Source organism: Balearica regulorum, chromosome 3, assembly GCF_011004875.1.
Source record: "Balearica regulorum gibbericeps isolate bBalReg1 chromosome 3, bBalReg1.pri, whole genome shotgun sequence".
In the NCBI taxonomy this organism is placed as follows: domain Eukaryota; kingdom Metazoa; phylum Chordata; class Aves; order Gruiformes; family Gruidae; genus Balearica; species Balearica regulorum.
The window spans coordinates 27,885,505-27,913,305 of record NC_046186.1 but is presented as its reverse complement, the minus strand read 5'-3'; the positions used below and the strand labels follow the sequence as shown (position 1 = coordinate 27,913,305).

General features: G+C 37.1%; 1 protein-coding gene across 18 annotated transcripts in view; it reads left to right on the top strand.

The window, feature by feature from the left end:
- The window catches only part of DST (dystonin), a 315,509-nt gene that overhangs the window by 160,848 nt on the left and 126,860 nt on the right, over nt 1-27,801 (top strand). For all 18 annotated transcript variants that reach the window (XM_075747388.1, XM_075747384.1, XM_075747380.1 and 15 more), the window contains 26 exons: nt 5,062-5,174; nt 5,310-5,416; nt 5,959-6,078; nt 6,406-6,501; nt 6,581-6,708; nt 9,600-9,693; nt 10,057-10,211; nt 11,061-11,523; nt 11,611-11,739; nt 11,943-12,020; nt 12,132-12,293; nt 12,394-12,498; nt 14,254-14,349; nt 15,685-15,810; nt 16,206-16,358; nt 16,611-16,765; nt 16,899-17,025; nt 18,175-18,358; nt 19,261-19,418; nt 19,748-19,926; nt 20,142-20,280; nt 21,103-21,296; nt 23,545-23,707; nt 24,401-24,484; nt 24,575-24,682; nt 25,424-25,522. In XM_075747388.1, coding sequence (XP_075603503.1) covers nt 5,062-5,174; nt 5,310-5,416; nt 5,959-6,078; nt 6,406-6,501; nt 6,581-6,708; nt 9,600-9,693; nt 10,057-10,211; nt 11,061-11,523; nt 11,611-11,739; nt 11,943-12,020; nt 12,132-12,293; nt 12,394-12,498; nt 14,254-14,349; nt 15,685-15,810; nt 16,206-16,358; nt 16,611-16,765; nt 16,899-17,025; nt 18,175-18,358; nt 19,261-19,418; nt 19,748-19,926; nt 20,142-20,280; nt 21,103-21,296; nt 23,545-23,707; nt 24,401-24,484; nt 24,575-24,682; nt 25,424-25,522 — 3,715 coding nt within the window. The remainder of the gene's footprint in view (nt 1-5,061; nt 5,175-5,309; nt 5,417-5,958; nt 6,079-6,405; nt 6,502-6,580; nt 6,709-9,599; nt 9,694-10,056; nt 10,212-11,060; nt 11,524-11,610; nt 11,740-11,942; nt 12,021-12,131; nt 12,294-12,393; nt 12,499-14,253; nt 14,350-15,684; nt 15,811-16,205; nt 16,359-16,610; nt 16,766-16,898; nt 17,026-18,174; nt 18,359-19,260; nt 19,419-19,747; nt 19,927-20,141; nt 20,281-21,102; nt 21,297-23,544; nt 23,708-24,400; nt 24,485-24,574; nt 24,683-25,423; nt 25,523-27,801) is intronic.

The following is a 27,801-nucleotide window of genomic DNA, read 5'->3' as shown; positions in this document are numbered from 1 at the left end:
TATTGAAGTTCCCATGTGACGATGGCAAAAAGATCAGGGAAATAACTGTGGTAGGCATATGCATTAGCAAAGGATACCTCCAACACTATAGATCTCATGGTCATGACAACATGCAGAGCACTGCGTCTGCAAGCATTGAGCATCAATAGAAATGCCCCCGATGACAGTATGTGTTAGCTGGAGTCCAGGAGTCATTCCCATGGTGTTGATGTCTCAGTCTTTCCGAAGCAAGTTCTTTGACAAGCTCTTTTGAAAAAGACTTAGATTTGTACCTGATGTGGAGACGAATTCTTTATTAAGTTCCCAAACATTGACTTTGCATATAAGCTGGTGTAAATATTTTTTTAGCCCTTTTGAAACTCTGTTAAGGGTTAGGTTAAATGCTGTTACTGTATAGTAGGTTGAACAATAAATAGATTTTGCTTCATTGTCTCATTTGTAGAATTCCTAGGAAAGTAACAGGAGATATTTGTTAGAAGGGATAGAGCTAAAATTTCTGTTTTACATGGGACTTTTCCTAGCTGCTATTAACCAAAATCTTTGAAGTAGACGATAATATATTTCTTGTGCTCCCTTTTGAAATATGTCAAATCCTATCTGTTTGAGAAGGCTCTCTATTCTTGTCTTTTTTTAAAATTTATTTTATGACTTTGTATTCTGGCATGGTCTTTAATTTGTTTGAGTAGTTCTCCCATCCCTGAAAAATGCATGCATGAGTCTTTCTGGCACCCGTCCTTTTCAATTGTCTGTGAACAATGAAGCAAAGAATTTGTTTAATTTTTATAGACATTTTCTAATTACAGCAGTGGAAAAGCTATACTGGACTATAGTGACTTGTACACTTCACTCTGCATCTTCGGTCATGTTTTATCTGAGATTTCTGCTTGAAACTCACTGTATTAATATTTCTGCTCAATATAAGCCAAGAAAGAAATATCCTTTTAATATCAGGCAGTGTCCAGAGTTTTGATTGCAACAGAGTTGTGCAGATCAAACAGCTTAGATGGTTCACATAAATAACTTCAGGCTTGTCAGCATCCTGAACTCGTTAACAGTATTTTCATGTGGAATATTACTCTGATGTATATATGTTTTAATAAAGTTAAACATCATTGTAACTTGGGTAACTGTCATCGGGGAACACTGAAGAGAAGGATGTGGTTTCTTGATCATTGGCTGGGAAAATAAAAGTTCAGTTAAATATCTTTTTCCACTTTGAAATATCAAATTCCCTTCAAATCTAACCTTTTGTTTTAACGGGCAAATATTGTAGCTGCTAGTTTGGAACTTGAACTGGTTTACTAGGTATTAGGTTCTGGCTATGGGAAAATCTACATGTACCTAACTTTATTTGTTATGCACAACTCTGATTTCAAGGAGTCTTTGCAGAGTAGAAAGCTTGCATTTGATCCATGTAACTTGCATTATAAACCCCTTCATTTCTTTATGCTGTTCTGCAGATATTGTCTACTTTTTCTCTTGGTGGTGCTAGGTATTTGTTTTCTTTAATTGATCATAATTTTGTCAGCTTCCTAAAGGTATCAGTTACACCTTTTTTCCCCCCTCACTTCTGGTACAAATTGTGTCTAATTTCTAACACCTACACTAAGATCTCAAATGGCAGGCACCAGTCTTTTTATAAATGAAATGATTAATGACTGACGATATAGAAGCCAAAGCCCTTGACTTAGGTGTGGCTGCAGCAGAAGTGTCTCCTTCGCATGGAATATTCCAGCTCAGCTGGTGTTTGGGATGTTTATGTGTGTGTTTTGATGGCAAGGGCCCAGCCCACTGAAAAATCTGCCACAAGATGACTCACAATATTATGACAGAAGGTAGAGTCATAGTCTTTTACTTAAAGTACATTTAATTTAATTTGTTCTTGACTATGTATAAAACCACTTAATAGTGCTATGCAAATTGATATAAAATATATTTACAGTACATGACAAATAGCTTCTACAAAATTCATATATTTTCTCTTTAACCTTAAAAATAAAAATGTTTACCATGATGGATGATGCTTTTAAATCTAGCATTTACTTCAATTAAGACAGTTAAATCAATACGTATTAGAAGGATACTCATTACAACTGGAATTTAAGCAGTTAGTAGTATTTCAGAATTCAAAGGAGAAATAAAATACAAAAGATATTGGAAAATATTTGTGACCCTTTACAATACAGCCCCACGACACTCGCTGTGTACAACCTGTGTGTTGTAACGCTGAATTCCCTTGATTCTTCAGAGGAGGATAGTGATCACAGCACTGAAGTCGTTGGGTAAGGATGGTGATCAGTGGTTACAGCACTGAGATCCGCATGTGCATGCTCCGATGCAAATTCCCCTGTACCCAGTCAGTGGGCAGGTATCTCTGCAAGCTTATGGCAGATAAAAGCTACTTTTATTTTTATTTAAAATCATGAGAAATACTCTTAAACAAAAGGAACAATGTGGCAATTAGTGATTTTGTGAGCTGTGTTTTTTGGATGAGTTTTTCTGCGGTTAAAAAAAAGTTTTTTACTGAGCTGTTGGAGGTAAGCTGCTTTTTCTGTGGCTTTGCAATGTATCCCTCTGTTATTTGGGAAGAGGAAAGGGTGACCTGTGGAGGGTGGAGGCCTCAAGTCTCCAGCAATGTGCACTTCCCATGGCCAGTACCAGGCGCTTTTGCATTCATCATACCTGTCTTTTCCTTTTTATAAGCCATCAGCGGGCTTGTTCTCCATCAGCTGTTGATCCTTCTGTCTGCTTCAGAAAACCAAAGGCAAGCACTGTCAAGACAGAGACAAATGCTGTCTTCCGTAGTATTTTCTGGTAGATCAAGACTTTAGATAAATATAGAACAATTCATGTAGGTCAGTATGCGATGTCTTGAGTGTATAATTAACTGAAAACAGCAGTATTCATTGCAAATTTCCCTTGCTCTTAAAGGAGAACTGAAATAACCATATGCTGGTAGGAGTTACAGGGATAGGAAAATATGTTTAAAAGTGGAGGAGACATCTCACAGAGTGGGCTCTTCTTCAGCTGGGTGGTAAGCCACAGCAGCAATGTAAAATGATGTATTATACGACAACAGTTGTTTTTATTGATTTGTACCTGTATCACTGCGAGAAAAACCTTACCTCCTCTTCATCTAAATGAAAGCTTTATTCTAAGGAGATTATTGTGTTGGTGGCCCTGCAGCTCGCAAATCGTTTTCTGGTAATAGTCAAGGCTTTTACAATAACTTGTCCTTTCTTGTTCTGAGAGTTGGCAATTGAACAGGCAGCGTAAGTGATTCTTGGGCGGTTTTTATCAAGTGTAAAGAAGACAGATAAAAAAAAACCCAAAAAACAAAACAAAGAACAGGGTGCACTTATAGAAACCCGCTTCTCTCATCAAAACTCTGCTGTGAAAGCAGTATTTATTATTCATACCATCTCCATTATTGTGGCTGAAATAGGAGACTGGAGTGCTCTGTTTCCTTTTCTAGTATTGTCTTTTATTTTTCATGGATTTTCTGTGCTGCTAAGACCAACGCGTGATATTGGTTTCGTTGCATTGTTGTCATTGCGCTGAAATTCAAAGAAGAATGGCATGAACTTGATCATGCTCCCACTAAGCATATTGGAAGTGGAAAGTCCCGCTAGTTTAGGAGGATTGTGTTTCTTTTTACACAGCTTAAGTTTTATTGTTAATTAAATGTTCTTTCAAGAAATAGTAGGTGGAGTTTTATTATCTGTCTTGTAGACATGTCTTCTAAAGAGCACAAGGAAACCAGTGATTCTAAATGCCTGAAAAGAAATACATTTTTATGTACAGTGGTCTTGTAGTTTATTCAAAGACAAGCTGGTATTGAGTTTCCCAAAGTTAATACCATTTTGCGATCAAGGGAATTTGGGGTGTTGCCAAATCAGATGTTATCATTTGTTTGAAGAATGTGATATTTATCAGTTTTATTTCTCTCTCTCGCTATTGAAATTATTTAAAACCTGCTAGGTAAAACTAAGAAAATAGTTTCTCTAGAAACAAAAATGAGAAAATTCAAGGACTGAATTGTTCATAAAGCTTATATGCCATATTTTTCCTTTTGGGTTTTTGTTTTAGGGTTTTTTCCAGTGCGGGTCTGGTTTTCAGTAGCATAGGATTTCAGTAGCAAAGGTTTCAGACCCTTGTGACTCTAGTTGGCTTCAGTGGGATGTGTTTTTGCTCAGCATCTTTGAAATCCCTTCTTCCTTTAGTTGTTATGGCTAAGAGAATTCCCAGTGGTGCAAGAGGCAGACAGTAACAGTGTCTGCCCTGAGAATTGCAAGATCTAAAAACCAGGCACCACATAGCAAACCTAAAAGACAATATTAATTTTGAAGTTTTACATTAATTTCAAACATTAAAGTAGTGATGTTTGGGCCTTAAAAATGTTTATAGGTAAGATTGGCTTAAGAGGAATACTCCATTAAAACAAGAGTGTTGTGGCTGGCAGTGGAGTGTAGCAGGATGAAGATGTGAAGGCCTAAGTGCATAGGGTTGAGGGTTCTACAAGAAAACTGGCAGCAATGTGTATCTGAGAGCAGGGCTTCAATGCAGTTTGAACAAGACGTCTTTAAAGCCCAGTAAAAATACTTTTCTTCCAGGTTAAAGTGATGATGTTGTGAGTTAACTTGTTTTCGTATGGGTTCTGACATGTGCTGATGACTTTGATGCAAAATGACTAAAATCTTGTGAAGGCAGTAGAAATGAACTTCCTCATGTAAATGAGTCCAAAGAGAAAAATGAGTTTAACCTCTTTAAGGGCAGTGGAAAGGACAAGGCACAATAATGCAATGGCAATGCACATGAATAAATATGCACAAGAAAAGAAAAGTATATATACGGGGTGGCTAGAAACTTTAGCTTGTAGATGAAGAAGAACTGTAGTTGCCTACTGCTTGTGCTTATAGCACTGTCCTCAGCTTGTACACATGATTTTAATGAAAACTCTGTCGTGGTATCCATCTGTGCTCTTGGTTTGATTAACTAGTACAGTAGTGATTTAAAACTGGTAAAGAGGTGTAATCAACTATTACTGTTTTTATTTGACAGGCCGGACCTGATAGACATGAATACCGTTGCTGTTCAAAGCAACCTTGCAAATTTAGAACATGCTTTTTTTGTAGCAGAAAAACTTGGTGTTGCCAGGCTTCTGGATCCTGAAGGTAAGATAGCTGCAAAGGGCATCGTTGCTAAAACCCTAACATTAAAATAATATCCAAACTGCCTGCAGGTTGTAGCATATTTGTGGGCATTCTTACAACTATGTGATAAAGCGCTGTTCTGTCTTGCTCTTTTAGATGTTGATGTTTCCTCACCTGATGAGAAATCAGTAATAACTTATGTGTCATCACTTTATGATGCATTTCCCAAAGTACCAGAAGGTGGTGAAGGCATCAGTGCAAATGTAAGTGGGAGAAAAATACTTGTGCAGTGTGTGAGCTTCACTAATATGATTATGGATTTCAGTTCCAGAACATCAGGTGGATCTCCTGTAGGACTGCAGTCACACTTTTCTGTGACATGATTGTCTAGGTTGAGATTTTAGAGGCTCAGCAGCTATTTCATGTTCTGAACATGAAAATATTCGTGCAAAGAGCTTAACTAAAACCAATATACGTGAAGTTGGGGAAAGATAGAGTCAAAGTTCTTACTATTCAGTCATGGACCTATAAATTGCGCCTCTCTGATTCTTATCAATTTGAAGTTTATTGAACTAGAAAATTTTGTGTTTTCAGTGGAATTATTTGGGACCAAAACTGAAGAGTGAAATCATATATTTGGAAGCTTTTAAGTGAGCTGTAATGAGCAAGTAAATATTGTTTCAGAATTGCAGGGTTTAGAAATCTCTTTTCTATGTGTGTGAAGACCTCAGACTTCAAAGATAAAACAAAAATGAGCTCTCAGATTATTTTCTTCTGATCCTTAATATGGGTTGTGCTTTGGTAGGATGTTGAAGTCAAATGGGTTGAATATCAGAATATGGTGAACTACCTCATGCAGTGGATTAGACACCATGTCACGATAATGTCCGACAGAACATTTCCCAACAATCCTGTGGAATTAAAGGTGAGGTGTGGCGTCTTAAACTCTCTTGTTGGAATGACACTTTATCTTACTGACTCAAAGCATGCTTGAACAAATGAAGTGCTTTGATTTATACAATCAAATCTTCTGTAGAACAGTACTACTCCTTAATCTTTTCAAAGTATGAAAAGTACATTTCTGACTTATGAACAATATAAACCTAATCTTTAGCTTGTCACTGATTGTTTTTCATAGAACTGCAGTAGAGCAATGTAAGAACAAAAGCTTACAAAGAATATTAGAAAAGGGTTTGGAGAGTAAGGTTATATGCATTGTAAGTAAAAGTTGATGATTTTTGTCTTTCTGTAGGCACTTTATAATCAATACTTGCAGTTTAAAGAAACAGAAATTCCACCAAAGGAGACAGATAAATCAAAAATTAAACGTCTATATAAACTGCTAGAGGTAAGTTTTAACATGCGTTGAAATGTATAAGAGTTCCCTTTCTGCGGCTTAAAATAACAAATATGTATGAATTTTTAAGGTCTGGATAGAATTTGGACGCATCAAACTTCCTCAAGGCTACCATCCGAATGATATAGAAAAAGAATGGGGAAAGCTTATTATTGCCATGTTGGAAAGAGAGAAGACCCTTCGGCCTGAAGTGGAGAGGTACGCCAGTGAACACTTGACAGGCTTGGTTAATATATTTTCTGTTGGTTTAACCCATATCGAAAATTGTAAATGTCTTCTGCCATGATAACATCCACGTTATTTTTCTAGATCAAGTAATTCTGCCTTTGTTCAGGCCTGAAGTCTTCATCTGCTTCACAGAAGCAGGTCCAGATGGAATGGTCTCAGAAGGTCATAATGAATAGTATCTGTGCTTCAGGTCATCTAAGCACTTAAACACAAGTATAACTATTTTCTTTGTACAAATTTGTCAGAGCCAGGTTCATATCACTTTGCTGTCTCATTTGGACTCTATTTCATATAAGCAGCTTCCTCATCCTTTACATGAAATACACATTTCACTTGGTGCACAGTGTTGTGGGCTAACATCCTGTTCTGAGGTTGCTTAAAAGTTGGTTGTACTCAAGGGACCACAAAGTGTTTAGATGTGCAAAGCACATAGCAGCCTTCCATGGTAGTAGAATATGTGACGCTGTTTTGTACATCATTAATAACATACTGAGCACGTTTAAAATCTTGATGCAGTCTTTGAGCATTTCTGCTTTTTAATGGTACCTCTTTTGAGTTGTGTGGCAGATGCAGATGTTATCCATTCGTTAATTTAAATAATTTTATTTAACTCTTAAGTTAAATGAGTCTTTGGGCTTCTACCTGCAGGTAGGTATAGACACCTGGGCCTGGATTCATTCTGCTTAACTTTAAGCATCCAGAAGACCTGAATCACTTTCTAGAGAGTCCTGGCACTGACTTTCTGGTAATAGTAGGGTGATCATTCTCTCTGGTTTAGGTACCTGAAATTGTGAAGAATCCAGACCATTGTCTAGGAAGTCCTCAGAAAGACAAATTTTAGCAAGAGAAGATCCCAAAGAGAGTCAGAGTTGATTAAATATGTATCATGCTTACAAAAGCAAGAGCATGACTGAAATGTCAGATTCAATGGACGTGTTGATTCACAGCATTCTGCTGCAAAAGAAGTGCCTGTAGAGGAATACAAAGTTGTACCCACCATGCAGAGCAGAACACTGGAAAGCAGCTGAAGAAATACAGCCTGCTGGATCTTGTAGGCTAACCTGTCTTAACTTGCAAAAATCAAAGTTTAGTGCCTGCCTTCGCCAAAAGAAATTCTATTCATACTTCCAGAAAGCTGGATTATCTTTGTTGAGATTGTGTATAAATGACATAGGTTTATTTCTTTTTTATTCAGATGGACTGAGCACAGGTAAATAAACGTAAACAAAAACTCCTTCCCGTATTTCAGGATTGGTAAACACACTTCGAGTGACAGATCATATGGTGATGGTCACTATGCATGGTGGTCAATGCAGAAGGAGAGAGAAAAGTTAATTAAGTGATTCTGGCTTAGTAATCAAGTTAATCAGTTGATCTGGACGCGAGAACTTCATCCATGTTTGTTGTATTGGTTACTAGTGCATCTCACTAATAGGCGGTGTTGATCAGCTCCTGAGGTGGGATTTGGTTGTGGCAAAGATGTGACCTCAGCTAATATTGAAATTTGGCAGGAACTAAAACCTTGCCTGCAAGTCTGGTGAATACATCTGAAAATATCAATACAGATAGGCAACATGGGGCCAGATTGTGTATGGGATCAAAATGAACGTGATGTCAGCGAGCAGAGTGCCAAACCCAGCTCTAGTTTGCAAGACTAGCAGAGTTTGGAATTATCGCAGGGGTGTGTCTGTGCCTCTGCTGTGCTCTTCTGTGTAAACACAGTCCTCTTACGGTGAGGGTGTGGTTTTCAGGAGATCCTAAAATACTGAAATACTGAAAAAAATCACCCCTTACCCAAATTCTGAGTTAAAATGTAAACTTAAGGGTAGCGCTCAGATTTTTCTTGCTTGTTTTGTGGTCGAAACAGCAAGAAGCAATTAGCTCTGAGCGTGGAAGAAGTTGAAGGGAAATTTGCGGGAGGACAGGTTAGTGGGACAGGGCAGTTAGTAAACATGCATACTTGGACAGTGGAGTAAGCGTGGTGGGTTGGATGATGCACAGGTGTCTCCGATTATATTGTTACGAGCTGATTAACCAAGATATTCCCCCAGTTTTATTGTGCAGTTCCATTGGAAGGAAAAAGAGTCAGGCCAGCCTGGAGGTGTTTTGTACTGTACTGTGGAGCGTGGAGTTCTCACTTCACTCCTTTTTGAAACTTTTCACTAGTCTGAGAAACACTGCAAAGACGTCTTTAAGTTCTTATTTGGCTTACAGACATTTAGTGACACTTAAATAAAATATTTGGCGCATCTGTTTCCTAGAGACGCCCTAATGTTGCTGCCTAGTCTGTACTTGCAAAGCTTTAATACAAGGTAGGCAAGCCAAAAGCAAGGTAGCGTACATAGCCCCAGGTAAAACCCTTTGAAGAGCTGGCAGAATATTAATTGCTGGGTTTTGAATATGCGTATTGAAGCCTATTTAAAGGAGGAGCGCTAGGCGTTTCAAAAGCCAGTACTGAAATTTCATCCCTAGAAGCTGTTCATTTTGCAGGAGTTTTATCTTTTCATTTTTCAGCAAATGTAAACAGCCAGAAGGACCGTGCTCTGGATGTAAAAATGAATAGCAGTAGTTATAGCTATCATAGCAGTGATTCACTGTTTAGCAACAGTACTGGTGCTCGAACCAGCGTGGATTCTAACGAGAATTTCCTTTCTGTTAATTGTGGTCCCACACTGATTAAATCTTGTATAAGCTTTGGTAATGGCACCTTAGAAGGAAACAGGTAACTTGGCATATGTATTTGTTAGATGCTGTTTGTTTATATGTTCGTTTGTTTGCTTTTAAAGTCATAGATCATGTATACTAAATATAAATAACATGAATATTTCTTTATTTTTCTGAAATGCTCTGGCATCACCTAGGTTGGAAATGCTGCAGCAGATTGCAAACAGAATTCAGCGGGACAGCCGGAGCTGTGAGGACAAACTAATACTTGCCCGGAATGCTCTGCAGTCTGTAAGTCAGTTGGTGGTTTTACTTGTCTGTGTTCATGAACTTACTGCAGTGGAATGGCTACTTCAAAAAAAAAAAAAAAAAAGAAAAGGCAAAAAACCCAAAACTTTAGGATTTTTGAGTGCATACGTAATAGCTGCTACTTTTATTTTCGTTGTGCTGTTATTTTTAATTTAGCATTTCTCCAAGAAAAAAAAAGCCTAGAGTGAGTTCTGTTAGATTTTTTTGGTTGGTATTTAGATAAAATTGTTGTTCATAATTGTTTCAAGATCATAAGTTTTTACCAAAACAAAAAAAAGAATTTCTTACAGCTCATTTCTTTTCGTTATAGCCGCAGGACTTAATGGCTTTCTCTTATTTGTTCAGGACACCAAGCGGTTAGAGTCAGGGCTCCAGTTCCAACACGAAGCAGAGATAGCTGGGTATCTTCTTGAATCCGAGAATCTTCTCCGCCAGCAAGTGATTGATGCCCAAATTCTTATTGATGGAAAATACTATCAGGCAGACCAGCTTGTGCAAAGGTATTTATAAAAATGAATAAATGTCCCAAATATGGATACCCATTATGGACACCATTTTCAAATTTTTATGGATAAACTTCTCAATCTGTCATTGGGCAATGAAATAAAGATTATCGGGTATTATGGTGGGTGCATTGCCCACAGACCCTGTTGAAGACAAGAGGAGTTGTTTATACTCGTTTATGAAAATGAAGTCATTCACCAGAACATGACTTAAATGTTTAATGTATACCAGTGTAAAGTGTGTTAGCTTGTTTCATGGCGCCTAAAAAGCCTTTAGAATTCACTGACTTTGATTTTAGAAATGGAGGCTATTCTGGCAATAGCTGTAGATGTCTTAACAGGTAATAAGTGGAGTAACATTAGCTTATATGTGGCTGTGTGTACAGTCTTGGCAGAAAGATGCATTTAAACAGCATAGTTCAATTTTATGAAGAAGTGGCTCCAAAGTTTTTCAGAATTCATCCTGGACTGGGTGAGATCAAGCACATAACAGCTCCTTGGCAGTGAACTGCAAGTGTTTGATCTACTGCAACATGTAGTATCTTGTAAGATTTCTGCTTTGCTGATTGTTCCCTGGAATTGTGTATGGTGCATGCTAGTGCCCATACCATGCTGATTTTCTAGTCATTGTCTGATTTCTGCATCTGTTACCTGTATTTATAGAAGTATAAGCTGACATACCCTATACTTTCTGATAGAAATGTTTATTTATGAATACTTAAGTACAACTAAAGTGTGAGAGATCATGTAAATTCGTATTGCTATTCAGTTCAGCATGTTAAACCTTAACCATAAGCATTCCTTGAAATGAATTATTTTAAAATTTATTTTCTTTTACTTTAATAGAGTTGCAAAACTTCGCGATGAACTGATGGCCATACGGACTGAATGTTCTTCCGTGTACAGCAAGGGGCATGCACTGACAACAGAGCAGACAAAGTTGATGATATCAGGAATAACCGAAAGCTTAAACTCAGGATTTACAACAAACCTAACCCCGGAATTAAATGCTGCAATGACCCACGGTTTAACACCTACTTTGACTTCTTCCAGCTTGACATCTGGCCTTTCATCAGGTCTTACTTCCAGACTGACACCAACCACCGCTCCCGCTTACACACCAGGCATCCCACCACGGTTAATTCAAAGCTACGTGACAGGAGTAGACAGTGGGACTCTGCAAACACTCAAACTGATGCAAATCAGAAAACCTCTTATGAAATCAGCTTTTGTGGATCAGAATTTAACAGAAGAAGAGGTGAACATGAAATTTGTCCAGGACCTGTTGAGTTGGGTGGAAGAAATGCAGGTAGCAATCTTTATGGAAACAGTGTACTCCTAATTACTACGTTTATTCCTTGTAGAGCATGGCTAATTTTCCCTTCTTGTTTGTAAGGTGCAACTTGATCGAGCAGAATGGGGTTCAGATTTACCAAGTGTTGAAAGCCATTTAGAAAATCACAAAAATGTTCACAAAGCTATTGAGGAATTTGAATCCAGCCTTAAAGAAGCTAAAATGAGTGAGGTATGGCACCATATTCTTTATTTCTTTGGTTGCTTTCTTACTGGGTGACCCATAAACAGATCTTGAATTTTAGAACGTGTTTGGGTTTCACAGCCTTACTTACTTTTACTTCTGATCTCTGGATGACATATCGTGAAATCAGATCTAATGGTTTAACATGTCTAACCTTTTTGTTGTCTTTTGACCTCATATACCGAATACAGATGCAAATGACTGCCCCTCTTAAACTCAGTTATGCAGAAAAGTTGCACAAACTGGAGAGTCAGTATTCAAAACTCTTGGTAAGTTTGTCATGTCTCTTCAATGTTCAGCTTCTCAGCGTATATTATCTTTGATAAAGGATGAGCTTTAGATTCTGATTTTTGTAAATTTTTTTTTTCTTTTTACTAAAGAACACATCAAGAAATCAGGAAAGGCATCTAGATACTCTTCACAATTTTGTGTCTCGTGCTACTAGAGAGCTGATATGGCTGAACGAAAAAGAAGAGGAAGAGGTTGCATATGACTGGAGTGAAAGAAACCCCAATATAACAAGAAAAAAGGAATACCATGCAGTACGTATTGCTAGTATAATCCAGAGGGAATAATTAAATCATCTTTAAGAATTTAAGAGATTTCTAAAACATTTCTATCTCTTTTGTATCTGGAAAAAAGGAATTAATGAGAGAACTTGATCAAAAAGAAGAAGTTATTAAATCAGTGCAAGAAATAGCTGAGCAGTTGCTTCTTGAAAATCACCCAGCCAGGCTAACCATTGAGGTAAGTTAGTAAAAACAGCACTCAAACAAGAAAATAGTTTTGTGATTTAATAGACCTTAGATATGGGGGAAAAGAAGGGCAGTGCTAACGCATAGGAAATAAAACAACAAGACTCTGAATAATGGGGCCTTTTTTTTTCCTCTTCACCATCTTTGTTGTGTCTGTCTTAGAGTTTCCAAAAAGTAAGAACACTTCTGTAAAGCTAAGGTTACATCTTGGATTGCTTAGATACAATCCCCCTAAAGGCTAAAGTCAAGATTTCCGGAGTTGGTCTGTACAGATATTTCTGGTCATGCACACAGCTTCTGCAGTTACTGATACAAATTGTATTGGCAAATTGAGGGCACCGAACAGTCCTGATGTGATTTCTCTCCTGTTGGATTGAAAGACATTTCAGTAGAGCTTTTCTAGTCGCTTTTTATATGCACAGGTTCCTTTTATGGTTTAGGGTTGGTTTAATAACAACTTTGTCAGTGAATTATGAAACTTGTTTGGATGTTAAAAATCTGACCAGGTGATGTGATTTACTTCAGGCTTGAATTGAGCTTTATATTGTAGGTAAATGGTTTACAGAAAATTTATTGTAGCTGTTGTAGGGTCATAACAAGTTTCCAAAGGAGAATGTAAAATGCTTTTCCTTTTAAATCTTCAAGAAAATAGTAAATACTGACAGTGGGTGGTAAAAATGGAAACAATTAAAAGCTGCTTTATTATATAGAAATAGAAGAAGTCAGGATGGATTTTTATAGTTCTTCAGCTCAGGGAGTTTATATCTGCGTAAATTGGAAACATGAAGAAACCTCCTCCCTTCCTTCCTTCTCATGACATTTACTTTGAATAATAAATGAGTTTTTGTGTAATTGGGGAATTCTATTCTTTAAAAGTATGTGCTGTTCAAATGCGTTCTTATCAGTGTAATATACTAAAGAATATATTAAAGATACATTATTAAAAAACCAGACAATCTCAGTGAAGATGACTGTGCAGGTTATGATGTCTGTAATAATGCTGTATTGGGACACTTAAAAAGAAAATCATGCCTTTTCTAGAGAACAATCTATGCATTAATGCATCAGTTTGAAATTCATTGAAGCCAGTCGAAAAACTCTTTTGAATTCCCTAAGAATCATACAGAATTGAAAAATTGTGACTTTTGGCTGATTTCACAAAGTCAAGAGTACCCTCTGCTGGTGAACACTCCTGCAGTGCATGTCTAGTGGCAGCACCCTGCAGACAGTATAGGAGGCGTCATTTGAGTAGGGTTATGGTCTTTAATTCCTGTGCAACTGTTACACAAAATTAGACATTTCAGTCTAATCAGCGAGTCCTGATTTTATTGTGTATTCAGTGTTACTTTAATATCCAGTTTGTATCCAGGCAAGAATCCAGCTATTTTAATTGAGTAAATAGCGACACAGAATCGTAGATGAGCTTAGGCTGGAGAAACCTCGGGAGATGTAGTCCAGCCCCTGCCTAAAGCAGTGTCAGGGCTTTGGCTGAATTCTGAATGTGCCTGAGGATGGCGATTTCACAGCCCCTCTGGGAAAGTTTTTTTATGTTTGACTATGCTGTAGTGACAGGTTTTTCTCATGTCCAATTGGAATTTTCTTTGCTGCAGCTTGTTTTTCCTGGGTGAGGAGGTCAGGTTTAGATGCTTGTGTTTGGTACATTGCTTTTGTGTTTCCTAAATTCTGTAAAGTTATGCACATTTTAATTTTAATTTCCTTTTGTAAAATACATCTCTTTCCCTTAAAGGCCTATAGAGCTGCAATGCAGACACAATGGAGCTGGATTCTTCAGCTCTGTCACTGTGTTGAACAACATTTGAGAGAAAATGCTGCGTATTTTGAGGTAAGAGAGTAAATCAATAAAGATGGGAAATGTAAGTTTTGTCCATAGTCAAAAAGTTCCACTGAAAGTGCTAGTTTTTCACTCACAGTAGTAGTAGAATTAACATTTGTCATGTGCAATCATTACATGATGAGCCATCCTCCTACAGTGTTATCACACCTGTATTGTTTTCACTACAGTTATATCAGTTCACAGCAGATGAAAATCTGGCCTGACATTTTTTTCAGAGTTGCCACAGCTGCAAGTAGAGATGCTGAGAACGAAGCTGTGTTTTTTCACTGTCAAGCACAACTGCCATCAATACAGCTTCTGTGAATGATGCAGAGTGGAAGGTGGTTAGTGATGGCCAAGAGAGAGCATAATCTAGGTGGTTGTTCCAGGACTAGCCAAATAGAAGTGGAACGTACAACATTAATAATAAACAGAGCAGAGAACACCCTGACAGCAGACACATCCAATGAAACACTTTTCTGGTTATTAGCTATTTACATACTCAGCAAATGATGCAGTACTCAGTTACATGCACAGGGATCAAAAATTGAAGAGGTTTTTTGTTTTTGGTTTTTTTGTTGTTGTGTTTTTGGGGTTTTTTTTTTAGATATCGGCTCTTTTTTTATATTTAAATTATAAACTTGAATCCTTAGTGTCTTCTGGGTTGGGTGATTGAAGAGGAAGGCGGTGATGTTGGGATGAGATGCCTTTGGACTGAGAAGGGTGAGAGCCCAAAGTTAGGAAATGGACACTGGAGAAGAACTTGGGCTCCTAGTGCGAGGGGGAGGAAATGAGAATTCTGGATTTAAGAAATGAGGTTTCAGGGACAGAATATAGTGAGGATTATCACAGGACATTTCCCTTCCCAGTCATGCTTAACCAAGACCCTAGTTTGGGGGTGCAGATGCCCACGCAGACCTGCCAGGTGTGGCAGCTCACTTCCCCTCCTGCACAAAATGTTTACTCCAATGTGCAGCTAGTTTACTACAGTTTGTAGGCTTTGTCTGCTCTTTATGTATGAATGTATTTGTCATTCCAAGGGAAGCAAGAATCACTGCAGAAAATTTTTCCATTGCAGGAACAGTAATTAGCTCAGGTTCAATAACTGCTGAATTAATTTTGCATGTAGATAGTCCGAGAATAACTGGTGTTACAACGTGTGCCTTCTTGAAGACTACATTTAGACATGAGATCGTGAACAGCATTGTGTGGTGCAGTGGTCACTTCAAGCTACTAGAAAAATTATTTTTTAAAAAGACAGCACTTAAAGAAAATTTCATAGTGTAGCTCTTTGTATACTTTTTAGGTTGTTTAAAAATAACCCAGATATTGATCTCATCCTAGTTTTTCAGTGATGCCAAAGAAGCCATGGAATATTTAAAGAATTTGAAAGACACCATATACCGAAAATACAGTTGTGATAGATCAAGCAGCCTTCATAGGCTGGAAGACCTTGTCCAGGAGTCTATGGTAAGAATTCAAGGATCCTATTAACCTGAGTTACAGTTAAACAAGAAATGTGTAGATTATAGTTGGATATAAAATGTGTCTGTTAAAATTATTCCTTTGAAGGAAAAAAAAAAGATTTATTTATTAGAACTTAGAATTAAATAATCACATCTATCCATGTGTAATGACTGTATTTCATAACTTGAAAATACAGCTTTATTTATTTCTTCATCTTTACAATACTAGATGTTGTGGGAAACCAGTGGCTTCAGAAAGATACTTTGTTCTTGTAAAATGTGTTACTGTTAAGAAACACAGTAAAAGAAGTCAGGAAAAGAAAAGCTGAACAGGATCAAAGAAGCGGCACTGTTTTCTGGCCATCTCTTATGACGTATTCTTTTTCTGAACTGTTTTAGGAAGAAAAAGAACAACTCTTGCAGTATAAGAGCACAGTAGCAGGCCTTGTGGGGAGAGCAAAGGCAATAATTCAGCTGAAGCCAAGGAACCCTGACTGTATACTCAAAACATCCATCCCAATTAAAGCCATCTGTGACTATAGACAAATTGAGGTTAGAAACTTGAATTTCCTCAAATGAATTACAGACGTGAGAATTCAGCTAAAGTTTCATTAATTACTATGTTCCTGGAGCACGCTGGGCTCTAAATTTCTTCCACCCTAGTAAACAAGAGCAAATCCATGTGTTGAACATTGTTTTTGTTGTTCTGTTGCTTATTCGTTGACACCATTTGCAGAAGTGCTTTGTAAAAGTATTTTGCAATGCTCAGCTCATTAAATTATTCTGCTTTTCTGTTAATACTAGATAACTATTTACAAAGATGATGAGTGTGTGTTAGCAAACAACTCCCATCGTGCTAAATGGAAAGTCATTAGCCCAAGTGGTAATGAGGCCATGGTTCCATCTGTATGCTTTACAGTTCCTCCACCAAACAAAGAAGCAATAGATACAGCCAACAGGTAGGGACAAAACAAAACCACCCATTTTCCTTTAAAATTCATTTATTTGAAGCTTGGGTTAACATAAGAGCTTTTTTTTTTCCCCTTTTCATGTGTTACTCTGATCGAAATTTGGAGTGTCTTTATATTTCAGGATTGAACAGCAATTTCAGAATGTTCTTGCCCTTTGGCATGAGTCACATGTAAACATGAAGAGTGTGGTGTCCTGGCATTACCTGACAAATGAAATCGAAGCTGTTCGAGCTGGCAATGTTGCCTCGGTAAGTGCTATGGTCTAGGGAAGGGCCTCTTAGCCATTTGCTAGGAAGTCATAGGCTACACTTCCCAGAAATATTGTATAATCAACAATTTGCAGCAATCCTCATCTTCCCTGTGGGAATAGCTTGCAGTGACCATGCTGGTTACCACTGTGCAACGTTCTGCCTTCATCTGAGCAGCCTTTACACGGATACATTTGGGGAAGGAGCAGAGAGGTAGTATCATGAAAACTTCCTGCAGCCTTATTGTGCTAATCTCTCTAGTTTCCTGTTGTCAGGGAGGGACAGGATCTTGAAAGAATGAACAGTGACTAAATCTGGATTTTGTTCTGCAAGAGTCTACCTTCCAGCATGTATGTTGAAGATATCTGGGAGATTAGCTTCATTAGGCTAAGATTAATCTTCATGAAACCCTCATTATTTCCTTGTGCTGCAACTTCTGACTAACAATGGAACAACTGAAGTGACATTTAGTCTTTCAAGCTGAAGGCAGCTGAACACTCATTCCTCTGTAATGCATTTTTTTCATTCTTACGTGTGTCTGTAACTTGAGATGTTAAATAGCTAGTTAGGATCAATTTGTCAGAAATGAAATAGTGATATAGATCAAAATACTATTCTTTCTGGTTAAAACAGTGTGTGTGATCACTGAAATACACCATCTGAGATGTATGGCATAACACTATTTCGTATAATAGTTTATTATACAACATTGGTGTATATCTGTCTACAAAATGTTGCAATAATATTTGCAATAATACCTAAAATTACATTTTCACTGCTAATTTCCCACTGCTGCTGTTGGAAAGAAGGAATCTGAGATAATTCTTGAAGTGTCCCTACTTGTATGACTCTTGCTGGCTGCTTATTTGTTGCTATATGGCATAAGATGGAGAAATAGTGTCCGATGTAGGGTTGGCTTAACACAGCCCATTATTGGCTTTAAAGATGGAAAAGGATTTTATAGTGAGTGGAAACTATCACCTGTCAAGTGGATTCCAGCTTGGGAACAGCAGGCTTTCAGATCCTTGATTCTTTGACTTTACTGTCTCAGTAATTGGTCAGTATTGCTTTTTGATAAAAAGCATTACAGGGAACAGTGTGAGTGATGCATCATTGCTGACTGTGCCTTGGGTTTATAATCTGTTGCAGATAAAGACGATGCTGCCAGGTGAACATCAGCAGGTTCTGAGCAATTTGCAGTCCCGCTTTGATGATTTTGTGGAAGATAGCCAGGAGTCCAAAATCTTTACAAGCTCCGATACAGCACAGCTGGAAAGGGAAGTTAATGTTTGCAAGCAATACTATCAAGAGCTTCTGAAATCTGCAGAAAGAGGTAAAACTTTGCTGAGAACTGTAGAAAGATGCCCTCATGTGAGAGATTGTAGTTCTTGCTAAAACTCTTCTCTCTGAATACAGGCTCTAGTGAATTCCCCATTTTATCATATTGATATTGTTAATAACCCAGTTCTTCTGAACGCATAGTTATCATTTTAACAATGTACACAATTACATTGTACAGAATCTCTAAGTTTTTTTAACTTTGTATATATTAAGCTATGTAAAAATATTGATGTGTTACTTAATATTAAGAGGGCTACAAAAAATTTTACATCCTAGAATTTATTCTGAGCATTATAGCTCACTGTTTAGTCATGCCTTCCTTGTTTTTGAATGCTGGAAATGCAACTTGATTACTTTGTTGAGTTTATAACAGAACTTTTTTCACACTGTTAACGCAAGAAAAGTGTCCTAGATATTTTACTAGCTCCACAGAAGGCCTGTAGTTACAGCTCTCTTTATTCTTAAATACAATAAGAACAGAAAGCTAAAAATATCTGTTCTGATTTACTGTCAACTAATGACTTAAATAAATACAGTAGGGCAAAGCTGATTACTGCATTAGCATGATTTACTGTAGTATTGTGCCTGATATCATCTGAAAGAATCAGTCACTGAGTTTAGTGGTGTCTGCACAGGGATGATGCCTGTGCCTGGATGAATGGTCAAAGACATATGCTAATTTTTCATGTGTGAGGAGGTGATCTAATAATAGCTAAAATTTAATCATTCCTAAAATTTGCCTTATAGCCAAAATTGCAGTAGAAACTGATGAGATTTCAGCCAGTCATGAAAAGACCTGTGGAATAGTGACTTTATAAAGTGGTTTGTGAGAAGGCATGGTGAAAATGACATGATGGGTTGGTTTGCCAACACATGCCTTGTTTCTTTCAACAGAGGAGCAGGAAGAATCTATTTACAATCTGTACATCTCTGAAGTCAGAAATATCAGACTACGGCTGGAGAGTTGTGAGGAGCGGTTAATACGGCAGATCCGAACCCCAATGGAAAGGGATGATCTACATGAAAGTGTGTTTAGGATTTCAGAGCAAGAGGTGAGCCTTTGAGAAAGGCTGTTTTACCTAGGAAAAGAGTTTTATTTTAAAACAAATAGATCCAGATATTTTGAGTGTAGCCAGGAGGGTTTGCAGTGCACCTTGAAAAGACGAGCCAAAGATTAAGCTTGTGTTTGTGAGAAGAAAAGATGCCAATAAAGGGCAACTCTGTTAGTTTCCTTCTTGTGCATGTGTTCCTTTTTAAAAATTTTTGATGGTGTCCACGTGAAACAAGCAAAGGAGAGCAGGCCTGTACTGATAATGATATGTAGTGTATACATCACGTTGATGTAGGATAAAAGCGCTGTCAATCACCTTTTATTTTACAGAAACTGAAGAAAGAACTGGATCGACTGAAGGATGACTTGGGAGTCATCACAGATAAATGTGAAGAGTTTTTCAGTCAAGCTGCTGGTTCGCCTTCAGTCCCTACTCTACGCTCTGAGCTCAGTGTTGTTATTCAGAACATGAACCAAGTTTATTCCATGTCTTCCATTTATATAGATAAGTATGTAATAGGCCATCTCCCATCACACATGTTTTAGTTTATAGTTTTCAAAAAAAATTAAAGATATTAGTATGAATAATACTGATCGAGGAAAAGGGAGTTAACATTTTAACATTGTATAAAGGGGTACTCTGTGACATGAAAAGGCTGAAAAACATTAATGTGTTGAATATTGGTTTTGATGGTTCAGTTGACAGGAGATTACTGTTTTTCAGATTAAAAACTGTAAATTTGGTGCTGAAGAACACCCAAGGAGCAGAATCATTAGTAAAACTCTATGAAACAAAGTTGTGTGAAGAAGAGGCAGTAACAGCTGACAAAAATAATATTGAAAATCTGATGGGTACATTAAAGGTAAGAGTTGGCTGGTGCCTTTTCATGGGCAGATCAAAAAATAATAAGAAAACGATCTGTCTTACGCCTGTTTTGGTTACGCTGTACTGTATAGTGTATCAAAAGTTAACTTGTGTATTTGGAGGAAAGTCTGTATTAGGATTGACATCTCAGAAACAAATGGCAGCTTTGGAGCATTAGGAATTGGATAGTTTGTATGCACATTCCTGCTGTTGGGAAATGCCTTGAAGTATCTGAACTTCCAAGAGTCGCACTTGTTAGTGCTGCAGTAAGACTTACTTTTTTTGGCTCTTCAAAAGGTAACGTATGCTTACAGTAACATAAATATACTGTTACATAAATGTGGCCACAGTAACATTCCTGCTACTGCTGTGGTATACCGCTCAGGTTTTCCTAGGAGGTTTGGCAGGTGTCTTTGAGAAAGGGTAAGATTGAAGTTTAGCATTTTTTGTGTGCTGTATGTACCTCTCTTTAATATTGCAAATGATGAGTAGTGGTTTTTTGTTAGATAGAATGATTGGCATCTACCTAATGATTTTTCTGAAAGATGTAGTTTGTAAGATAAGCGTGTTAATTTGCTGTCTGTGTTTTGATGTGTTGCGGGGGGATGCTGTTACTTGGAATTATTTTGCAGTTCATAGCTCATTAGTAGCTTCAGACCCATTCTGCTGTCATTCCAGTGTTTAAGCAACCACACGTAAAATACTAATTTAAATATTTTTCATTTATTCATTTATACATTTTACTCATGCAAAATACTCATTTATAAAATAGTGTCATAATTTAGAAGTAATTTACAACTTATCATTTATCACATACTAGCAATGGAGATCTGAAGTAGATGAGAAAAGACAAGTGTTCCATGCCTTAGAGGATGAACTGCAGAAGGCAAAGATGATCAGTGATCAGATGTTTAAAATGCACAAGGAACGTGATCTTGACTTTGACTGGCATAAAGAAAAAGTTGATCAGTTAGCTGAGAGGTGGCAAAACATTCATTCACAAATTGAAAATAGGTTTGTATAATTTTTTATTATATTTTTTTCATGTTTTATGCTGGTTTTGTTGTTTCTGAGGAAAAATAATGGGAAATGTATGTTAAAATAGCTCAGAATAGTTTTCTGAACTGTTTGTGAAATGTGCTAAGATCAAGGATTCTTACCTTCTCTGTGCTGTTGACAGCATTGTCTTACCTTTCCACAGGAAATGTCTGTGGCTATTGAGCACCAAAAGATTAACAAGATACGGAAATTTTATTTACTCACAACTTACTGGGACACAGTACAGATAAATTGTCTTTTTTCTTTCAAAAAAAAAAAAAAAGCCTGCAGAAACGGCTTGCTGTCCTATGGAAATTCCATCTGTTTCTCCACATAATTAGTTGTGACAGGCTACGCTGATGAGCGGATTCATCAGTTATGGTTGGATTTATGTTAACTTACTTTTAATGACTCAAGTGCTAAGTCTGGAAGCCTTTAGCTTCCATTGACTTCTGTGATAATTATGCTGCAATAACTTTTGGTGAAGTGCCAGTATTTTCTTTTGGTGTGCAACTGTTTGCATGCAGCCACGATATCCAGTTGAGATGTTGCTCTAAATTCAGCCCTTCAGCGTTACTGTCATGATGATGTCGGAGAATGTTACTCAAATACACGTGCCTACACAGATGTGCAGATACAACAGAACACGCCCACCCGTAATTCTGAAGGAGATGCCGATACATAACATTTACATTCCTTTACATATAGGAAACCAAACTGTAGAGACTGAAGGAATAAGTATGGGCAAGTTAAGGAAGTCTGTACTATACAGCCTGAATTTATTTCCTTTAAAATTTACATTAGTTTGTCATTAAAGATAACCTGGACAAGAGCATCAGTGATAGTGCTGTTGATGTAAAAGTTCACACAACAACCTTTCACATTTTTGTCCTCCTTTTCTAAGGGTGAATATCTATTCAGGTGCAATACTGAAGTTATTCACTTGTAATTAACTAATCTAGTAGTCTCTAACGTTGCTGGAAGTTAAAAGGAAGATGGGCAAAAGTGGACTCATTTAAGGCTGACTGCCGAATGGCTAGCTTTAAATTCACCTCAGATTTTTCATGACTTGATAGTGTGACATAATTTAAATGATAAATCAGTAGTTTTATGAGGTACTGAAGTGTCCTTATTTCCTCAGAGGGCAAACATGAACCACATGCTCTCCTCACAGGACTGTAGCCTGAATAGAATATGTTGGAAAATGACTGTTAATACTTAGTGGCTTCTAGTGTAAATAGGACAGATTGTGGTAGTTGCAGCATGGAGCTGTAAACAAGCTGCTTTCTGCAAATGTTCGCTCTGCTGCTTCCTAACAGCTTGACACTGATGATCATTATACAAAAAGTATGTACAAATATTGGCTGCAATTATCATGATCCTTTCTCTTTTTCATCGTTATTAGCTTTAAAACATGCTTAAATTTGAAACCTGAGCAATACGGTTTCCTTTGCTTGCTCTTTTTCAGTCTCCTTTTGACATCTTGAGAACACCACTAGAGTGATTCAAAGTATTCATTCCAAGTCAATCTATAAAAAGTTGTTTAATAAGTATGTTTATGCTGCAGTGTTTTGGAGTGGTACTTTGAAGTAACAGTGTAAGGATTGTGAAAGAAAAACTGTCAGTATTCTCATCAGTATGGAAAACACTTTCAAGAAATACACAGTGCTCTCTTTTCAGGTCAAAAACATGATTTTAAAATGGACTTACAGGATCAATTGCTTTCGCACATTAGAATATTTAAAGGCTTTAGATTTTGTGTAACTCCTGTTGTTTTGTGAGAGGCATAGAGATTATAGGAACCACAACTTCAGCACAGCCCACTCCTTCCTGATTCACATAGGTCACATTTGAAATGCTCTTACTTCTTATGACAGAATTAATTGCTGTTGCAGAGCCCTCCCTCTTGCTTGGGGTTTCCTGTGCTCATGGAGGTTCAGGCAGTTCAGCTTGCTAATGAGGGATATATGCAGAGTTTCTTCTGTATTAGGATCTGTGCTGGGTGTCATTTATGACAAATGAAAAGGCTTCATCAAGCTGGGAATCCTGGTGTTTGAGAAGTTCATTTACTCTTTAGTTAGTGTTTTTTTAGTATGTTTATAGTGTGAGTTACAGCAGAGCTAAGGCATCCAAAGCCTTTAAAGCTGTATTTGGCTTAGCGTTGTACTTTTTATCTTTAATATTCATCATCTCCCTTTTGGCTTATCTTGTAAAATAAAATCAGGTTGCGTGACTTGGAAGGTATTAATAAATCTCTGAAGTATTACAAAGATACTTACAATTCTTTGGACACTTGGATTCAACAAGTAGAAGATACTCAGCGGAAGATTCAAGAAATCCATCCTGAAAACAGCAAAGCATTGGCTAAACAGCTGAACCAACACAAGGTATGAAAGCGATCTCTTTGTAGGAAAGCACTGCTGTAATTACTGAAGAATTAAAATGTCAGTTTAATCAAATGGATGTCAGTCTTATTTCTTCATATGAGGTGCTTCTGTCCCTTGTCCCTTACTGTAAAATTCCAAGTCATCACCAACTTTTACAGTTTTATGTTTATATATAATGCAGGTAACACCATGAATATATCACTTACTAACTTATTGCCATTTTACAGACCAGATTGATTTGGTCCTCAGATCTGCAAGAAGAGCAAAACCTTAGAGTGCCAAAAATTCTGGACTTGCCTTATTACATCAATTTTTTATTCAATACTGCTCTTGATATTTATGGATGTAGAAATATTTTCATGAAAGCAGAGATAAACTCAACAACTATCTCCTGCAAGAAGGAAATACGGGTTAAATAAGAGACAGAATAACAAATTATATGCATGAAATAGTATATTCCTGATTTTGTTTTAAATTCACTCACCAGCTATTAAACTTGGCAGGGTTTTTTCACTACTTCTGTACTGTAAGCCTGACAAAGCCCAGGACATAGGCTTGAGCATATAATTACTTGTACACACATGGAAATGAGCATAGTATGTAAATTCATGATGTTAGATAAAGTAGAAATGCTCATAATAATAGTAATACAAATAACTTTTTAAGATGAAGATGTAGATTAATATTTTACAGATGCTGGTTTCTGAGATTGAAATGAAACAAAGCAAAATAGATGAATGCCAGAAGTATTCAGAACAATACTCAGCTGCTGTGAAGGTAATAAATAACGTTATACTTAGAATCCTTTTTTTTTTCAGTGTCAGTATCATGTGGAATGCCAATCATTTTGTGTATTTTCTCTTTTAGGACTATGAGTTGCAGACTATGACCTACAGAGCTATGGTTGACTCCCAACAAAAATCTCCAGTGAAACGCCGAAGAATGCAGAGCTCATCAGACTTCATTATTCAAGAGGTAAATGGATATCTTATGACAGGAAAACGTGGGGTGCTTTTAGTCTTTGCTTAAAACAGTGAACACAAGAATGGGATGTAGGATTTATTAATGATTAAATGGAGTAACCCAAGCAAGATTATATAGGTGTGTGTGTATATATATATATCGTGTGATAAATAATTCTGTTGGTCATTATGCCGTATTTAGATAACGAGACAGTATATTGCTGTTGATAAACAAAAGTCTCACAAATTATAAAAAGCTATATGAGAAACGTACCTCAGTAAAACCGTTTAGAACTACCTCTGGGCTGGATCATGATCACAGTAAACAGGGGGAGCTTTCATTTTTGCTATGGTAAAACTTACAGATCTGGACACTTTGACAGATTCCAAGGCAAATCAGCCTCATTTGGGTGGGAAAGATCAATCTGTCTCCCTGCTAACTGTTAGAGAGAGGAATAGTGACCAGCTCTGCTTGTCCCTCTTATAACCTGTTCTTACAGGGGGGAATAATGAAGTGACTGTGAAGTCAAAACATTGTCTTCTGTTCCTCTTCCTCATAGATCCTTAGGATTTATTTGTGCAAGTGCAGCCTGTTGATTGCATTCAGCTTTGGAATCAAAATTAGAACTTTGGATTCCACAGTCATGATTTTGGAATCAAAATTGGCATAGGTTCTAGAGTCGTTTTTATCACTTCTGTGAAGGTTAATGGAGTGTTTCCCTCTATCTCCCCCCTGCCCCTTGTTTCTCTGCAGTTCATGGATTTACGGACTCGTTATACTGCCTTAGTGACCTTGATGACCCAGTACATTAAGTTTGCAGGTGACTCTTTGAAAAGACTGGAAGAGGAAGAGGTAGGTCATCACCTGGCACTTAACCAAGCAAAAAGAACAGCTAGGCAAACAGAGAGCAATATACCTGTTGGAATTATTCACAAAGTTAGCAGCAGATATGAAAGACTGAAATTCCTTGTGCACTGCACTCTATACAGGAATATAGGAGTGTTAAATTACACCATTATCATTCAGATAAGCAAAATCCGATACCATCCATACATTTTACCACTCCTTTCATCTAGAAGGATCACATGAATCACTAAATTCTGATGGAGATGTAGTTACATACAGTACTTTTTAATACTTTAATATTTTAGGGCTTGATCTTTTGGATAAATACAGACATTAAGATGAGGGCAAACATAGCATGAATGCACCACTGATATCCTATGTAGGCCGTAATATTCCGTAGGATGCATTCTGGTCCACTTAACAACATATAAGGGAGTTCTTTAAACAGGGAGATGCGATGCCCTCTTAATTAATTTCTGAAGTTTCTTTGCCATGTTTAGATTTTTTTTTCCTTCTGCATTTCTACGGCATCGATTCCTTGTGGTCAAACAGCATTTTATTTATGCTTATTGTTGAATCTTGTTAGCAAGAATAGGTTACTGAAATTGAGCGGACAAATTACTCAAAATACATGCTTGCTGCAGAATCAGCCTTCCAAATAATTGAGAAAAAAATACATATAAATTCTTTACTTTCTTTTGAAATGTTTCTCTCTGAAAGACATTATATAATCATTCTTCAAGGACTACAGTATTTTAGTATAATCTATACAGTGCATACCTCTAAAATAATGCCCATATTAAATGTAGTCCTATAGAAATTACATATAATTGGAGAATACTCTCATAAGGGTATAAATTGTAATGTTGTTATTGCAGAAAAAACCCAGAGGTTTTTGTAATTCTGGTGCTGGCTTTGTCTTTATTGGCTTTCCTTGCTATTGAATACCTCTGGGCAAGCTGTAACACTAACAGCATGTATCTTGGTGCAGCATGAAGTGGTGGAGCATATTAATGGAAATATATAATGTTTGTTGATAAGTAGCCGTTACAACTGAGGTTTTAGTATGACTAATAATGGTAATGGTATCAAGGATAAAAAATGAAACAACAGGAATTGAAACAAGGATCAAGAAACCTGTGAATGCTGACAGGCTTCACGTTCCTCAAGAGCAAATGGAATCTTTTAAACTCTTTTGAGTTTCAGTCTGCTCTGAATCTCCAGGAGGGCTTTTCTGGAAATCAAACACCCCCCCCCATCTTCCATCCTCCTCCACCTTCTGGCAGTCTTCTAAACCTAAGTCGGTTTCCAGTCTCAAAGTGATTTGATGGTGTTTTCCTTCATAATCAGGGTAGGAAATCAGAAAATGAATAATCCTTTTCAAAGGAGGAATAATAATATTTTTCTTCTGGGGTCAGACCTCTGAAGTCTGTGATTGTTCCAAGATTTTCTTCCATGCCAGTCTTTCTTCCTAACTCTCAGTAATGGCATTAAGAATGGACAGAATAAGGAAAAAGTAAGATGCTTTCCATGATATCTCAATTTAATCCATATACTGTCGTGCTCAGAGCTTTCCAGAGGAGCGTGAACTCCAACAACCTGTGAAGTCAGCTGAAGTTTTTCAACGTTTGAGATGTAATGAAGCAGTTGAATTGAGAGAAGAAAACACACCTAATGAAAGCATGATGTATGTGGAATATTTGCAAAATGATAACTCTTCCAGTAAACCTAAACACACAGAAAATAAATTGGAAAATGATAGAAGAAATTTAGATGTAGACAGATATGGTAAAATCAAAACTGATAGAACATTAAAGCAATTTTTAAATTTCAGTGGTCAAGAAAGTAGCATTAGTGACAACAGAGAAAATAAGCTACATACAGAGCGAGAGAATTTAATGGAGTTTGGTAATCAAAGTAAAGAAGAAGAAGATGGTAGAAAAGATTGTTTTGTTTCAGCTGAGATCTGTGTGAGTGTGAATGATGATCCTGGTGAAATGTTAAATGAGAAAATTGTTAATGGCGAGAGACAGAAAACAGAGGGAGTATCAGAGAAGTTGCCCGAAGTGGAAATGATACACAAAACCACAAGAAAAAAATTTTCAAGAAAGGCAGCGAGTGATGTTTCAACACAGGAAGAACATGAGATGCAATCAGAAACTAATACTCAGCTAACAACAAAGAAAGATGATGTTACTCCAAAAACTGGAAAGCATGCCCTGGATATCATCCCATACAAGCAGCAACATTTTTCACCAAGAACCCATTTTGAATGTCGTCATAAA